Source organism: Ailuropoda melanoleuca, chromosome 13 (genome assembly GCF_002007445.2).
Source record: "Ailuropoda melanoleuca isolate Jingjing chromosome 13, ASM200744v2, whole genome shotgun sequence".
In the NCBI taxonomy this organism is placed as follows: Eukaryota; Metazoa; Chordata; class Mammalia; order Carnivora; family Ursidae; genus Ailuropoda; species Ailuropoda melanoleuca.
The window spans coordinates 31,330,704-31,348,116 of record NC_048230.1 but is presented as its reverse complement, the minus strand read 5'-3'; the positions used below and the strand labels follow the sequence as shown (position 1 = coordinate 31,348,116).

At 46.3% G+C, this 17,413-nt stretch overlaps 1 protein-coding gene across 9 annotated transcripts in view; it reads left to right on the top strand.

The window, feature by feature from the left end:
- Positions 1–2,888: 2,888 nt before the first annotated feature.
- PECAM1 (platelet and endothelial cell adhesion molecule 1) overlaps positions 2,889–17,413 on the top strand; it is a 69,903-nt gene continuing 55,378 nt past the window's right edge. For 2 of the 9 annotated variants that reach the window (XM_034641873.1, XM_019805171.2), the window contains exons 1-4: positions 2,889–3,137; positions 13,403–13,485; positions 16,736–16,891; positions 16,978–17,004. In XM_034641873.1, coding sequence (XP_034497764.1) covers positions 16,783–16,891; positions 16,978–17,004 — 136 coding nt within the window. In that variant the 5' untranslated portion in view covers positions 2,889–3,137; positions 13,403–13,485; positions 16,736–16,782. Of the gene's footprint in view, positions 3,138–3,551; positions 3,798–13,383; positions 13,486–16,165; positions 16,892–16,977; positions 17,005–17,413 lie in introns of those variants that run through there. The other 7 variants (XM_034641875.1, XM_034641874.1, XM_034641869.1 and 4 more) reach the window with 6 other exon arrangements.

Sequence of the window (17,413 nt, the reverse complement as noted above, 5' to 3'; positions counted from 1 at the left end):
TTTATAGACTATTTTCTAAAAATTTTATTAAAGTAATCTCTGTAACCCACGGGGTGGGGGAAGCTCAAAATCACCACCCAGAGATCAAGAGCCATGTGCTCCTCCAACTGAGTCAGCCAGGCGCCTCTATATACTATTTTTACGCTACATATTTTATATAATTTTTTTACATCAATGATATGTTTTTACTGGAAATAACAACCAAAAGTGAAATAAGCGACGGGGGTGTCCAAAGCTGATACAGAGGTGCCTAGGAGAAGCTGCTGCCGCTAAATTTCAAAGTAAAAGAAACAATTTTTGTATCTAGCCAAATCTTCCATTAGATGGCGCCATTGTCAAATTTTTGTACTTTCAAATGGGCGGGGACAGGGGCGGGAATGGACTGGTGGACCGCATTAACTGTTTCTGCCTGTAAGGACTTGTTTTTATCACTGCTCGCTTTTCTTTTAAGTCATGAAGTGGGGTTGGGGATGGCAGGAACAAGTTTAATCTCCCTTCAGAAGTACCCTACTATTTCAAGCCACTGGGGTAAATGAAATGAATGCTTAGTAAAGGGATTTATTTAGTCATTAGAAGAAAAATACAGTCAAAGGGGTGTAAAGACTGACAACAGGGAACTAGTTACTCTCCCCCAGTCCTGTAAAAATTCACCACTGATACCCTGATTATCAGAAGTGCAAAATACTGTTTGCTACTTTGGAATTTTCCTTAATTCTGAGCAGGCTGGGATTACTACCTTTTCACCGTCAACAACCCCTCCCATTATTTTTTTTCTCAAATCTCATTATAGGGATAATTTTACCCAAAATGGCATTAACTAAGTAGTTAATGATTTTTCTATTTTGTATGTATATGTGTATGGATTTGACTGATTAAAGTTCCTAATGGACAAGGGACAGCCTTGCTAAGTTGATATAACTCCAACTAAAAGCAGAGGGAACTTGAACTAGGTGGTAAGAACAAAGGTCCTAGGGTTGGCCCATGACCAGCCATGGCACCGTGGGCGAGTTACTGTAGCTGTGCTGACACAGGACTGAGCCATAGTGCCTAAAAAACCACTTAGCCACTCACCCTGAGAACTTCCAAGCTGGGAACCCTTGGTCTACGTTGACCTTTGGGCTAACAATGAGAATGCTCATGAGAGCCTCCCTCCCCTATTCAAAATGCCTATCACCCTGTTTATATAGTTGGTGAGCTAAGGAACAGGATCCTTGGGTTTACCAATTGCCACTGCCTCACTGTTTGGGGGCAGTTTTGTGAAATCCTCTGGGACTGAAATGGTACCACGAAAGAAAAGAGTACGGAGTGGAATGTTAAGAAGTCCTATTCAAGAAAAGACTTGGTTTGCAGATCTCAGATGGGGCGCATTTAATGAACAGATTATCAGAATTTTGACAGTGGGTCAGAATTTGGTACCTGGATGGCTTGAAGCCACACCTCCCAGCAGGTGGTTTTGTGTTTACCACGAAGAGTGCCACTCTGCTAATTCTAAAAAGGTAATATTCTATCATTGATGAGAAAATGCAATTCTGCAAGCAAATTCCACAAATAGGAAAGTTCATTTTATTGGAGGAAGTGAAAAAGCTTCTTTCCCGTAGAAGGGACGGAGCAGGAATTTTTCTTTGTTTTTCATGCTGATGCTGCGCAAGCGCGCGCGCGCGCGCGCGCGTGTGTGTGTGTGTGTGTGTGTGTGTGTGTGTGTGGTGTGTGTGTGTGTGTGTTGGCAGGTAGGTGTGCATTTCTTAGGATGGTACCTCCTTCAGAGGGAAGTGCTACGTACTCATATCTGTAGCCCTCCCAGCCGGTAAGGATTGACTTGATGGACAGCGATTAGCAAGGGGTCATGTGGGGGCGATTTCAGTGTTGGGAGCACTCAGCAAGCCGAGGCCTGCTCCAAACTCCCTGGTTTGCATTGTGGTGTTTTGACCTTGAGGTCTTGCCTCTCCAGGTCCTGAGCCCCAGGAAAACAAACCTATGGCAACTCTCAAGATGGCGCAGGGCCACCCAGGTGTGGTGTAGTGCTGGGCCTGCTGGGTAGTCTGCACACCTATGCCCCATGTAGGCCCTTAAGAAGAGCCCAGACCCCTTCCCCAGGGCTCTCGGGAACAGAGGACTTCCGGTGTGACTTTCCATCTGGCAGAAGCCTCCTCTGTCTTCCTCTACCTGTGTGGTTCTGGAGGCTCAGGTTGGGGAGGTGTCAGGCATCTAACCAACTCCAGAGTTGGGAATGTGTTTGCAAGGAACCAGAGGAAGGGAAAAATCCTCCTGCCGACTATCCCTCACATGCTTCCTTGTGATTTATCACTATGGAAACTGAGCTCTTTTCCTCTTTGCTGAGGCTGGTTGGGGGCGCACATTGTTGATGCCACGGCTCACGGTTCAGAAGTTCCTTCCTCTTTCCTGTTGCAGCAATGCCACAGTAACTGTTGTCCAAGAACTGCAGCTCACACCTGAAGAGCTGGATTTTGGGAAAAACAATCTCATTTGATTCCCCAGGGGCTGGGGGAGCCTTCTGGGTAAGCAGCGGCCAGAGAACAATGCAGCCTCCGGGGCTGAACTGGGGCCCAGCTTTTCCCCTTCCTTCAGCTTTCCGAGCTAGGAAAGTTTTAAAAATGGATTTTTTCAGGCAGTCATAGGTAGTATTGTGTGAGGGGGCCAAAGACTTCAACTCCAAGTCCCTTTGTGTGGGCAAAGCCTTTTACAGGGGCAGGGCAGAGCCCACCGCTTGTGGAAACCACAAGAGAAATCTGTTCCTCCAAGGGTACGGCTTGCCGATGGAGGGCAGAGGTGGATAGGGGAGAGGGGAGATGCAAATGCCCCAGGATTGGCATGCAGGGGGCAGATACACTGTGTCGTCATCATGTCACTTCCACATTCATGGGAGTTTCGGGGGTTGTCAGCTGGGGCCTCGTGAGCGCTGGCTCTGCTGGGGTTGGCCCAACACTCCGGCCACTCTTTAGAAGCCAGTGCCTGGGTCAGAGCACCTGGGCCTGCCATCACAAACACTGTGCCAGGTCCTGGATGTGAGGACACAGGGCAAATGGTGAGTGGGGATCCCAGAGACAGTGAAGGAAGCTCCCTGGCCAGGAAGTCTTGAGACACTGCCAGGCTCAGCAAGCCCCTCTCTGGCTGCACGGGTAAGTCACAGCCAACCTCAGGGACTGTCTCTGTAAGCCAGCCGAAGGGGTGGCTCTCTGGCCTCATCCTATGGGGGAAGAGGGGACTAAGGACACCTCACATTTTTCCAGCTCACTGTTCTAGAGGTCCATATGGGGATAATTTTCTGGTGCAACTGAACATGAAATTATCTGGGAGGAAAATGTTCCCTGAGGAGCTGGGGCATTTCAATGCATCTGTAGAATAATGTTCAAAAAACCCTCCTTTACCTCCTTGAACATCCAAGATCTTTCCCAGGTCTCAAAATGTTTTGTTCACTTTCCACCTAGAATGTCCCTTTACTTGGAGCATGTTTGCTCCTTGTTTCCAAGTTTTTTTTTTCCAGGTTCCAGGTTCTAAGTAGCAGTGTGAAAATTCTGTTTTGTTTCTGTCAGTGGAGTGGCCTGAGCCTCTAGGTCCCAGGGGAGCCCCAGCATTAGGGAGAAGCAGATGGTGACAGACGTGGTCTTGCCAAATGCCTTCAGAACAGCTCAGATCACCTCTTGGAACAAGAGAATGAGCCTCTTTGAGGAGGGCATTCTGATTCTCCCTGATTCACTCTGTGCCTGTGGGACCAGCAGAAAGAGAGGACTTTCGAGCGAAGGACTCCCCCCACACCACCTTGAAGGGTGTCACTCCCGGTAAGACCTCAGGAGAATTGGAGAGTTGGAGGCCAGAGGGTATCACCGAATGCAGTCATCCCCCAATGACTGCGTCAGAGCAGTCAACCAGAGCTTGAATCCTTCGGGACGGGGACCTGGTCCATTTTTTAAAAAACAGAGATTTTGATTGATATAACAGTAGATTCACATCATTTGTAACAATATAGAGTAATCCCTGTGCATTTTGCCTGGTTTCCATTTTGCAAAACTGTAGTATAATAGCACAACCAGGACACTGGCATCGATACAACCCACGATCCTATTTATTCTCCCCATTTTTACCTGGACTTTGTGTCTGTGTGTGTGCAGCTTCAACACGTCCGTGGGTTCACGTGTCTGCGGCCACAGTCCACATACAGTTCTGGCACAGCAGGGAATCCCACCTATTAACCTTTCATAGCTGTACCCACTTCCTTCCCAGTCCGCATTCCCCATTCCTGGAAACCTTGAATCTGTCCTCCATTTATAAAATGTTGTTACTTTAAAAATGTTAGGGAAATAGGATCATATTTGGGGGGATTGGCTTTTTTTGCTCAGCATATTTTCCTGGAGATTCATTCAATTTGTTGCAAATAGTTTGTTCCTTTTTTTTTTTTTTTAAAGATTTTATTTATTTATTTGACAGAGAGAGAGACAGCCAGCGAGAGAGGGAACACAAGCAGGGAAGAGTGGGAGAGGAAGAAGCAGGCTCATAGCGGAGGAGCCTGATGTGGGGCTCGATCCCATAACGCCAGGATCACGCCCTGAGCTGAAGGCAGACGCTTAACCGCTGTGCCACCCAGGCGCCCCAGTTTGTTCCTTTTTTAAAAAAGATTTATTTATTTATTTATTTTAGAGAGACAGCAAGGGAGCGAGTTCACACACAGGGTGGGGGGAGGGGCAGAGGGAGAGAGAGAACCCTCAAGCAAACTCCCCACCGAGTGCAGAGTCAGACGCAAGGCTCCATCCCAGGACCCCGGGATCATGACCTGAGCTGAAATCCAGAGCTGGCCGCTTAACCAGCTGAGCCACCCACACGCCTTCAGTTTGTTTCTTTTTATTGCTGAGGAATATTCCATGGTATGGATGTACCACCATTTGTCTAACCCTTCACCCACTGAAGGACATCTGGACTGATCCCAGCTTTTCTGGGAAAACTGGAATTACAAATAAAGCTGCTGTGAACATCCACGTGCAGATTTTTGTGTGAACACATGCTTTTTATTTCTCCGGGCAACTGGTGACTTTTTAAACAGCTCGAATTAAAGCAGATCCTTGAGGTTTATGGGGGATCCATTTGGAAAGCCACATGTGTCCTCACATTCTCAATATTAGAAATGTTTATACAGGCTCCCAGCTTGGTCCTAAATCACATGAATCTCATGTCTGTCTAGAAGCACTGTTTCCTGTGCATATTCTCATTTTCCAACTTGGCTGCCTTTTTTTATTTGTATGTATCTATTTATTTTAATTTTGTTTAATCAGGTAATGAAGCTATAAAGAAACAGGAAACATGAAGACAGTTGTATAGAACAAATTGAAGGATTACATCCTAGAATAACCTTGGTGAATAAATACTTCATACTCTGCGTTTTTCACCTTTTTCAGACTTTGACCCCTTTGGTCTTTGTTCAAAACCAAAGAGTTTCCTATTGGGGGGGCATTTCAAGAAACCCTGAAATGTTTTTCCTCTAGAGGTGTTTGTGCAAGGAGTTCAGGCCTTACAGTCAGGCACCCGATATTCCAACAGGCTTTACCACTTAAACTCGCTGTGGGATCTTGGGCAAGTGTACTAACCTCTCTGAGAGTCTCGTTTTTCTCCTATAACATGAGGTTATTACTGGCCTCTGAGTCACAGGATCCAGTGAGACAGTCGATGAGACCTGCTAAATGCTCTGTACATTTTAGCAGGAACCCCTCTCTCCAAATCTACTTAAAATAATGCAGGGCTTCACTGAAGGTTGTTTGAAGGGGACTTTGAGGGGAGAATTGTATCTCACTTCGCAGAGAAAATCCCAGTACGGAGGTCTCTCCCTCAAAATCAAGTCCAGGCCAGCGCTTCCAAAGTCAGCCACTTGCTCTGTGTCCCTCACTCCCAGATGGGCTCCTTTCTTCCTCAGTTCTGTGTGTCTCATCTGGGGCCTTTGTTATTCTGCCTCCCCCACAACCTCCAGGGAATGAAGACCGAGAGCTCTTTGGCTACATTTGGTTTCCTTTTTGTTTTGGTTCCTGTCGTGCTTGCTGTTCGAGTGGTCAGACTGATCTGCTCAAGTTTCCACAACAGGACACATGCATTTTCTTGCTGTCTGGCTGGTCATCCCCGAGCTCCATGAACAACGTCATGGTCCTTTCTAGCATCAAGCCAGAACTGTGATCCCAGCCCACAAGCAACAGAGGACCCTTGACCACCTTGCGATAACAACTTTCTTCTTTCCTTTTCTTCTGTCTTTAATCCTGGCAATCAGTAGGAACACTGCTCTGACCCATCGCGTTTGTTTTGACAAATATTTGCCTTCTTAGCGGTGTATTTATCGGTAAGATGAAGAGGTGTTCGGCAGGCACAATCTCTCCCTAGAGAGAGGAGGAGTGGCCTACGTGGCTGCCGGAGTCCTCAGGAACTGGCATTAACACTTGCCCCTTGCTGGAGGCTGGATTTGCCCAACATCGGCCCAGGGGAGTCTCCGCAGCCATCTAGAAATGTTTTCCCCTCTCTCAGCTGTCTTTAAAAACCTTCGTGAAACTTGTCCTCACTGGCTGTTTGCACGGTTCTAACTGAAATACACTTCCCTGTAATTTCTACCTGGAGGCAGAAAAAAAGTCTAATTTCTCTTTCACATAAAAACAATGCAATTATTTAAAGATAATTATCAGATGCTCCCCAGATCTTTCTTAATCTTAACATTCCCACTTCCTTCAAATGCTCCTCTCAGGATGTGGTGTGAAGCTCCTGCCTTAGCATTTTTGTCACGTGTCTACTTGTGTCTGGGTATCGCCCACATAACTGAGCTTGCATGACAACATGCAGGGCTGTCTCCTCTCCTCTTCTGAACTCCTTACCTCCGTTCATGTGGCCTGCGATGATGGTGGCCAGGCCCCTTCCAACTCATCAGTCTTTCCCACACATTGTACCGTTAATCGACATCTCCCTCATCCTGTGTTTGTAAACGGTCTGCTTTTTTGTTTTTTCTTTTTACATTAAAATTAATTTTTTATTTTAGTTATTCAGCATGAAACCAAAAATTGTCATTAACTTAGAAAGAAAATAAAATTCAGTTAACTTAGTCACATACTTCAGTCAGCAAAACAGAATATTCGTGTGGAGAAGTGGTCTCTGGGAACTAAGATCAGGAGCTTAACTTTCTATGATGGACCATCGCTTGGCCCGTCGCTCCCTCCCAGTGACACCCTTTTGACTGCTGAGTCTGTCGGTTGGCCTCTTAGCTATCTCTCCCAGTGCTGTGTCATCCACTCAGCATGCTCTCGAGAGTCGGGTGTGAGCCAGCCATAAAAATGACCAGCAGCGGGAGGAGGACCGAGTGGCATCTCCACTCCATTAGAGATGCCCTTTGAATTGCCCTTGGTCAAAGCTCTTTTGATTTAATTGTCCCATACACTGCAGATATCACACGCTTCTCCATGAGGACTCGAGGACAGACCTGGTCAGATGTCTTGCTGAAATTCAGAAACCCTATACCTGCAGTATATTACTGTTTCAACAAGTCTAGTAACCCTGACAACAAAAAAACCAGGTTAACTCATCCTGACTTATTTTTAGAAGATCCCGCTGGTTTCTGGTCATTTCCACCTACTGCCTGGAAGCTGCAGGTGCCCTCTGCCAACACCTGGGAGAGTTCTGTTCTGATCTGTACCTGTCTGTTGGGTGCTAGGCACCCCTGCCCTCAGTCCCTGCACTGAGCAGTCCTCCTCTACTCCCTACTTCATGACCCAGGCAGTGTCTAGTCCTTAACACCTGGCCTGGCCTTTCCTGGGCGTGACCCTTAAGGGCAGCTCTGTCAGGACCCCGTTCTCCACCTGACCCTAAACTCCCAACAGCAGAGGTCTGGGCTCCTTCCATAATTTTGTTTGTTTGTTTCAACAGCCTTTATGGGGGTTCTGCACACCGTGTAAGCCAACATCACTTGCTAGGAGAAGATTTTAGGGGATGCTTAGACACACCAGGAAGTTTTTACATACCTAATAAATAATCTGCTGGAGTTTTGTAGAGGGTAGATATCAAGGCCCCTGGGATCTGTGGTTTTGGGATTCCCTGTCTCCAACTTTTAAAGTCAGGACACTTTTGGGGTTTCAGACGAGATACAAGAAGGGATCCAGGTTGCTCCCACGCTTCCAACACTTGGAGGCCCAGCCCAGAAATAGCATCAACCTGCCTGGCCAAAAAAAGTGCGGAGGAGGAGAAGCCTCTGAGGCTGGAGCCATTATCTCCTTTTAAAGCAGGTGATGGAGGGATTGGCTGGGAGATGGAAGGATTGGTTGGGAACCGAGGAGAGAGCACCCACAGCTCACGGGCTCCCAGGTCCCGCTTTCTCCGCAGCTCCCCAACCAGACAGCTTGTTTCAGCTGAGGTGAGAGTTGCTCATTGTAAGAAGTTGACATACACTTCTGCTGACCCCATGAAAAGGGACGAAACAACACATATATTGGACTAAGAACCACTCTGGTTGGTAATGTTTTAAATTTTTTTCTAAAAAGATTTTATTTATTTGACAGAGAGTGGGAGAGAGAGAGAGCCCACAAGCAGGGGGAGTGGCAAGCAGAAGGAGAAGCAGGCTCCGCTGAGCGGAGAGCCTCTTCTGAGCACAGGCCCTGTGTGACTGCCCAGATTACACACCTGGGAAGCTGGTCCTAGTCTCGTGACTCATGTGTGTCAGGTCAGAGGCTGGATCTGAGTTTTCTATCAGGGAAGTATTCTTCAAGGTCAGTGACTGGAGGCCTCAGAGCAAGCCAGACAGACAGACACAGCCTGGTAGATGTGACCCTGAGAAACTTCTGCCTCCGTTTCCCCATCCCTGACAGGAATCCTGACCCCACATGTAGAGGGCTGATAGTGGCCCCCACAGATATCAGGTCCTAATCCCTGGAACCTGTGAATGTTACCTAATATGGAAAAAAAAGGCCTTTGCAAATGTGATCAGACAGAGATCTTGAGATGGAGAGATTATCCTGAATTATCTGGGTGGGCCCTAAATGCCATCACAAGTGTCCTTAAAAGACAGAGGCAGAGGGAGATTTGACATACAGGGGATAGGCAATGAGAAGATGAAACAGAGAGACCTTTGAAGATGCCGGCCTTGCAGATGGGTGTGATGCGGCCATGGCCACGATTGCCAGCAGCCCCCCAGAAGCTGGAGAGGCTGGAGCTGGGGCCTCTGGAGGGAGTGTGGTCCTGAGGACACCTTGGTTTTGGCCCAGTGGTACTGATTTTGTATTTCTGCCCTCCAGAACTGTGAGAGAATAAGTCTGTGTTGTCTAAAGCGCCCAAGTTTGTGGGGATTTGTTACAGTAGCCACAAGAAACTAAAACACCAGCCTCCTAGGGTTTTTAAAATAACACCTTTATGGAGACGTATTTCACACACTGTACCATTCAACTATTTAAAGTGCACAATTCAGTGGTCTTTAGTCTACTGACAGAATTGTGCAACTATCATCACACCAATTTTTAGAACTTTTTTTCCAATGCTTTTTAAAAAAAGATTTATTTACTTATTTGAGAGAGAGAGATCATGCACAAGTGGGAGGGGCAGGGGAAGAGGAGGAGAGAGACTCTTTTTTTTTTTTTAAGATTTTATTTATTTGATGGAGAGAAAGACAGCCAGGGAGAGAGGGAACACAAGCAGGGGGAGTGGGAGAGGAAGAAGCAGGCTCCTAGCGGAGCAGGGAGCTCAATGCAGGCCTTGATCCCAGGACCCTGGGATCACACCCTGAGCCGAAGGCAGACACTTAATGACAGAGCCACCCAGGCGCCCCGGGAGAGAGACTCTTAAGCAGACTCCCTGCTGAGCATGGAGCCAGACACGCACCTTGATCTCACCACCCTGAGATCATGACCTGAGCTGAAACCAGGGGTCAGATGCTCAACGGACTGCACCACCCAGGCTCCCCAACTTCTGAAAGTTTTTAAGCACCCCTACAAAGAAACTCCCTACCCATTAGCAGTCACTCTTATTTGCTCCAACTCCCCTAGCCCTCGGAAACTACTCATCTACTTCTGTCTCTAAAGATTTGCCTATTGGGGGCATTTCATATATATATATAGAACCATATAATATGTGGCCTTTCATACTTCTTTCACTTAGCATGACATTTTCAAGGTTCATCCATACGGTAGCAAGTTTCATCCATACTTCATTCTTTTTCTGCCAAATAATATTCTATTGTATGGATATACCACTTTTGTTTATCCACTCATCAGTTGGTAGACACTTGCATTCCTTCTACTTTTTGGATATTGTTTAAAATGCTGCTATAAACATTTGCATATAAGTGTGTAAACATGTTTTCATTTCCTTTGGGTCTATACCTAAGAATGGAATTGCTGCTGGGTCACATGGCAATTCTATTTTTAACCTTTCGAGGAATTGCTGGACTGCTTTCCAAAGTGGCTGCATCATTTTGCAATCCCACCGGCCATGTATGAGGGTTCCAGCTTCTCCATATGGTCACCAACACTTATAATAGTCTGTTTTTTTAATGATAGTTATTCTACTGGTATGAAGTAATATTTCATTGTGGTTTTGATTTACAAAACCCAAATGACTAATGAAGTTGAGCATCTTTTCATGTGCTTATTGGCCAAATATTTATTCAAGTCCTTTGCCTATTTTTTTTTTAACTGGTTGTCTTTTTGTTGTTGAGTCATAAGAGCTCTTTATATATCCTGGATCCTCATCAGATAGATGATTTCCAAATATTTCCTCCCATTCTGTGAATTGCCTTTCCATTTCTCAAAGGTGTCATTTGCCACAGAAGTTTGTAATTTCAATGAAGTCCAATTCATCTATTTTTCTTTTGTTGGTTGCGCTTTGGGAAACAGAATGCACAAATACCTGTGGAGTGTTTTCATTTTGGCACCTGAGTCATGATGGTGCTCTTGGCCACATTCCCAGGCCAGTCCCTGGGCAACTCACAACAGGCTCCTTGGCCCCTTAGGCTTTTGTGTGGCTGATTGGTATCAGGGCCCACTTGTCCACTAGGCCCCAGAAGCATAGTGCCAGGGTCCACGATACTTTTAGGGGCTCATGAAGAAAGTTATTTTGTAATCAGAAGAATAAAAAAGAACTTTAGGTCAAAGAAATGTTTTAATATGACTGTAGCTCTAATACATTCTTGCTTATACCAATGCAGTTGTAAAATATAATTAATTTTTTTTTTCATGGAGGGAGGTTCCCCTGAAGACAAAAATGCCTACAGCCATGAGTTAAAATACAATCTTATGCCCTGTCACTGGAGGGGGGCCTCCAGCAGGGGATGAAACAGCACTGATCATCTCCTCCCCCCACCCCCACCCCACAAGATTTCCCCTGCCTCCCTTTTGCCTTGCTACCCATCTCTGTGAGGCAGCTGGGGTTGTGAGGACAGCACCTGGGTGGGCATTGAATTAGGGCCTTTGGGTCCCTCCCCTTGAGCTTATTAAGTTAAGTCGAGATGAGTTGCTAAAGCTGGGGCCCAAACCAGACCTCTAACCATTGTTGTTCTGTTCTTTTTTTTTTTTTTAAAGATTTTATTTATTTATTTGACAGAGATAGAGACAGATAGCGAGAGAGGGAACACAAGCAGGGGGAGTGGGAGAGGAAGAAGCAGGCTCATAGCGGAGGAGCCCGATGTGGGGCTTGATCCCATAACGCCAGGACCACGCCCTGAGCTGAAGCCCCCATTGTTGTTCTGTTCTTATTGTGCCCTGCTGGTTACCTGTGCTTTCCAATGCTAACTCTCCTTTGATCTTCATAACAAGCCTGTGAAATGGGTAGAATGGGCGTATTATCCGCATTTTACAGGCAAGGAAAGCAAACCTTAAAACACGGAAGCTTGTTAAACTGCAGAGAATGGACTGGAAGCCCAGGCTTAGTCTTCCACTGCGGTGACTTCCAAATTCAGCGAACGGGGCTTAGTCCTGCTCATGGACTCGCCAAGGTTACTGAGCTGCAGCCACAGGCTGGGGGGATGGTCAGCACTTCTTTCCTGTCTCCGTGGTCATGAAATAGATGGATGGTCACCATGCCTGGCGCTGTCGCTCTCTGGCCTGCCGCCTCCTCCCCCACTCTTTCCCGACCCCACCCCTGGCTTCTCAGAAAAAGCACTTCCTGAGGTTTATTACCGCAGACAGTTTTTTCCTGAGGTTAATGAATTGCTGTGTTCCAGATTTGTGTGATTTCCCCGGCACTGGAAGGCAGAAGCACAGCATGCAGAAACCACTCTGTTCTCCTTCAACTCCCTTTCACCAAGAAGAGGAAGAAGGGAGCAAAATTATTTGAGAAGCTTCTTGGTTTTCAGTGGGTTTTTTTTTTTTTTCCTGATTAAGGAGTCCGCTAAGGACAAAGGGCAGGAAGGGGAGAGCTATGTGAGGGCCACACACATATAAAAAGCCACTCAATTTATGATTTTTTTTTAAAAAGGTGAACTAGAAAACCTCCCATTTATACATTTTTAATTTTTAGTAAGACACTCATATTTCACAAAGAATAAGGAGCCTGATCATCTTCTCAATGAATAAAATAAATGAGAATATACACTTCGGTTCTTACATCACAGCCAGGCCTGAGAGAGGAGGAAGAGATTGCCTTGGGAGCTAGAAAGAGGGGTTCCCGCGGGAAGAGAGAGGGAGACAGCCCCACAGAGAGTGGTGGGGGAGGCTCTCCCGTGAAGGATCAGCCTCATGTGGACTGGGCTCCTGGGGCCTGGGGTGGATACAACAGCCATGCCAAATGATTTCTAACACCCGAGGCACAGCTTTATTTTAGACTTGAATTTCCTAATTCGATTTTTAATAGGTAATACATTAACATGACTTAAAACACTAAGAGACACAAGGTTTATGAGGGAAAGTATACTGAGAACCATAGAACATTACTGTTTGTGGAGAGAGATGCTGTGTCCCTGGGCTAGAATACTCTCGGTCGGGCTAAAATGTCACTTCTCCCCAAACTGGTTTACAGATTCAGTGCAATTTCAGTAAAAATCTCAGAAGGCTTGGCCTTTTTTTCTTTTTTTTGGTAGAAACTGAGAAGTTGATTTTAAAATTCATAAGGAAAGGTCAAGGGGACTAGAATAGCTCAAATTGAGACAGAGCAAGGGAGAGGACTCCAATGCCCTCAACCCAGACAGCGGAAGTCCAGTGTTCCTCTTATTTATTTTTTTTAAAGGATTTTATTTATTTATTTGTCAGAGAGAGTGTGTGCCGGCGGGCACGCAGGGGGAGGGGGAGGGGCAGGGAGAAGCGGGCTCTTCACTGAGCAAAGAGCCGGATGTGGGCCCTGATCTGATGACCCTGGGATCAGATGGGAGCTGAAGGCAGATGCTTAACAGACTGAGGCACCCAGGCGTCCCTCCAGCGTCCGTGATGGCTGAGTACCTGTGCGAATCCTGCAGGAACGTGGATGCCGGCTGCTCACCAGAGGAGGAACTCCACCACTGAGACTGGGGAAGACTGAAGCAAACCAGTCTGCACTAAGGTGGGCCCCAGCGCTGACCTTTCACCGACTTCCCCCCCTCATCATAGTACTAAAAATCACTCCCTGGCTGGAGACTTAACATGCCAGTGAGACGGGCGATGCATGACGAAGCACGTCCTGTCCAGTGCGCCTGGGCGCCCCGCTTTCTGCATTCCTCCCCCCCCCACCCCCGCGGGTGCGCCTTTACCTGTTCCAGGCGCTCCTTTCCCGCCTCAGCCTCTACAGGCTTTCCTTGGCCTTTGTTCAGAGAGCCGGCCTGAGGGAACCTTCCCTTTGTGCTGTCTCCCTTGAGCTCCTACGGAAACCCCAGTAACAGCCTTGTCTGGAACTTCGAGTTTGGCCTCTCCGTACTTGGAGAGCCCCAGCACCCGAGCTGGTAACGTGTGGAGCCACCGGAACTCCCATACACCGCTGGCAGGAGTGTAAGATGGTGTAGCTACTTTGGAGAACAGTGGCAGTTTCTTGAAATGTTAAACATACAATCCAGGCATTCTCCTCCTGGCTTTTTACCCAAGAGAAATGAAAGTGTATGTCCATACAAAGGCATGGGCCTAGCAGCCCTCTCTATTAGTTCAAAATTGGAAACAACCCAAATGTTCATTAGTAAATAATGATAAGCAAACTGTGATATATTCATGCAATGAAATACCACTCGGCAATAAAAAGAAATTAATATTTGACGACGCTGATTGAAAGAAGATAGACCCCCCCCAAAGTATGTACTGTATAATTCCATTTTTATAAAATTCTAGGAATGCAAACTTTACCCATAAGGACAGAAAGCAGGTAAGTGTTTGCAATGAGGGATGGTGGCTGTGGGGTGGATATTAGAGAGGTTACATATTAATTTACATGTTAGAGAGGTTAGCTCTTTGTCTGTGATGTAAACTGAAAATATTTTTTTCCAGTTTGTATTTTTTTCTCTTGACTGAACTTTTTTTTTGGCGGGGGGGAGGGGTGGAGAACTCTTTTTTCATGGAGTATAATTTGTCAGTCTTTTATAATTTCTGGATTTTATGTCAGAGTTAAACCAGCCTTTGCCATTCCAGGGTCATGAGGAATTCTTTCATGTTTTCTTCAAGAACTTCTATGGCTTCATTTGTCCTTTCAGATAGTTGGTCCATTTGGAATTTATTCTGGGGCATGGTGTGAGTGGTGGGATACAGTTTTTTCTGCTTTTCTTTTAAAATATTAAGACTTATTTTGAAATGAAGTTTTATTTTCTCATGTGTTCTAAAACTATTAGCATTGTGTATGAAACAATGACTAAGTCTTAGAAGTTTACTTTGGGACTTAGGGGCATTGGGTGGGGCATTTACCACCATTGCTTGAACGTTACTTTGAGAAGCAAAAGTTGGTTACTCTACGGTAGGCGAAAGTTATCTTTGAAACCAACATCTATTTTAGGACTCATGGTGTTTCTTTTTTCTCGCCAAATAAAAATTTGGTGGGTGGGTGGGGGTGATTTCCAGTAGGTTGCTAAAGAAGAGAGTTTACAGTGGGGAATAGAGAATACCAAACACCAAAAGTAATTGACACAATAGAAAATATTCTTTTATTCTGCGTGGCTCTTTAATAGCTCTTCTCATAACTTCCACTGAACCATACACCAGAGAGAGGAATTGTTCTCTAGCTGGTATTTGCCCTGGGGCAGAGAAGTCTTTGGTTTCTATTTGTCCCGGTTCTAAGCTGACTTAGCTTTACCAGTGGCAGCATCAGAGGGTAGCATTTCAGAAACAACACTGCCCTCCGACCTCAAGGCAGTAATAATCTTCATTCACCCAATCATCCACTCTACTGATGTATTTTTGTTTTTGTTTTTTTGAGAGGGGGGGGGGCACACACTCGTGGGGGGAGGAAGGGCAGAGGGAGAGGGGGAGAGAGAATCCCAAGCAGGCACCACGCCCAGCTTGAGCCGATGTGGGGGGGGGGTTAGATCTCACGATCCTGACGCCATGACCTGAGCCAAAATCGCCACCCAGGTGCCCCTCTACTAATGTTTTTTGATCACCCACCAGGTACCAGGCACTGTCCCTGTCATCATGCAGCCAGCAGTCCACTGGGGGGAGGACAGGTCATTATGGCACACTATAGAAAGTGCCTCACAGAGAGAAGACTAGGGACATGAGGACTACAGAGGGGGATGCCGAGGAAGGGCAGCTCGGTGTGGGGGAGACGGGAGAGAATTCTGGAAGAGTGGATGCCTAAACTGAGTTATGATGCATGGGTAGGAATGGGCCAGAAAGGGAGAAGGGCAAGAGTCCTCCAGGCAGGGGAACAGCCTCGACAAAGGTGCAGACACGTGATGTGTCCTGGGAACTATAAATTCTAGCAATCAGAATGTAGGGGCCAGGAGAGAATTGGTGAGAGACTGGGCTGGAGACGTAAGCAAGGGCTGGATTGTGGAGGATTGTAAACTGACTTTCTCTGGAGGGCAGAGGGGAGCCATCACAAGGTTTCAAACCGGGAAGTGAAAGGAACTGATTCATATCTTAGAAAGCTACCTATGGCCTGATGTACTCTGTGTATATTTAAAGGGAGAGGCTGGGGGTGCCTGGTTGGCTTAAGGGGTAAAGCATGCAACTCTTGATCCCAGGGTCGTGAGTTGATCATGGAGCCTACTTAAAAAACAAAAATAAAATAAAGGTACAGGTTGTAGGGGGCAGCCAGAAGGAACGCATATCTCACAGAGCTGCCTTTATCCACACTGAAACCAACTGCAGAAGCCAGGGAGAGTCTCCTAGGTACAGCAAGTTCCGAGCTGAGTTTGCCCCAAGGCAGCTGGTCTGTCTGATGAACCTGCAATTTTCCAGGAGAGTCAGCCCTGTCCCATAGCATTGTTAGGAAAGGCAGAAGGTCCAGACTTATGCTGCGTGGAAAGAGGCAGTGGGGGTGGGAGAGATGAGCTCAGGAAAAATTGGGAGATCTTGTTGGGTGTCCAAAGAGAGAAGCCCTTTGGGTAGAGGTTGGAAGAGGGAAGAACCCTCTCACCCTACCATGAGAAGGGGCTCCAAACCCAGGTGAGACAGGAGAGTCAGGGGCACTAGAGGCAAATGTCACTTGTACCTTTAAAACAGAGTCTGCGTTCAGTGGCCCCTCAGGAAGGCCAGTCATTTCCTGAGGAGATATCAGCCCGGCCCATGCTTCATTGTTTCCAGTTTCCAGCAATGGCCGCCATTACCTGACCAGTACTACAGCCAGTCTCCCTGCAGCGCCAGAAGTTACCAGAGTGGTTTCTCTACTCTCACAGGGCAGATTTATCTCGGCCACGTGGGAAGCGTCTTCTGCCCCAGGGGCATGGCCCAAAGGCAGAACTGCCTGCCCGAAGTCTTGGCTCTCAAGATGCAGCTGGAGTGGGCCCAAGAGGGCAAGATGTGGCTAGGACTTCTGCTGATGCTTCTGATTTGTGAGTTTTTATTCTCTTCCCACATTACTTAAACTTCATGAGAATCGAAGCTAATGGAATCAACATATTTCTTCTGTCTTTTCCAGGTCCAAGCCTTGAGGGACAAGAAAACTGTAAGTTGTAAAGTTTCTATCTAGCTTCGCTGTGTCTTTTCAGGATTCTTAAAACTCACATCAGATTGCTTGGGTTTAATGTTTATAAGAACTGAGAAAAATATTCTAATTAAGAGCTAACGTTTATTCCCTTCTGGCATTTTTAGAACGCTTTTAGAATAAAATACTCGTTCTAAGCCAAGTTCTAATCAGCATGTTCTAGAAGTCACATACATTTTTTCTAGAAACTAGTGAATTGCTATTTGTTTGGATTGGAAGGTGATACAAAAGGAGTGATTCCATATTTTATTTTTTGTTGTCTTACCATAAATTTCTTATTTTCGTATTCTCCCCATCCCCCATTGTTTTTAATCACAAATGAGATGTAATTAATTTATTAGATTTATGAGGACAGAACACAACTTGAAAT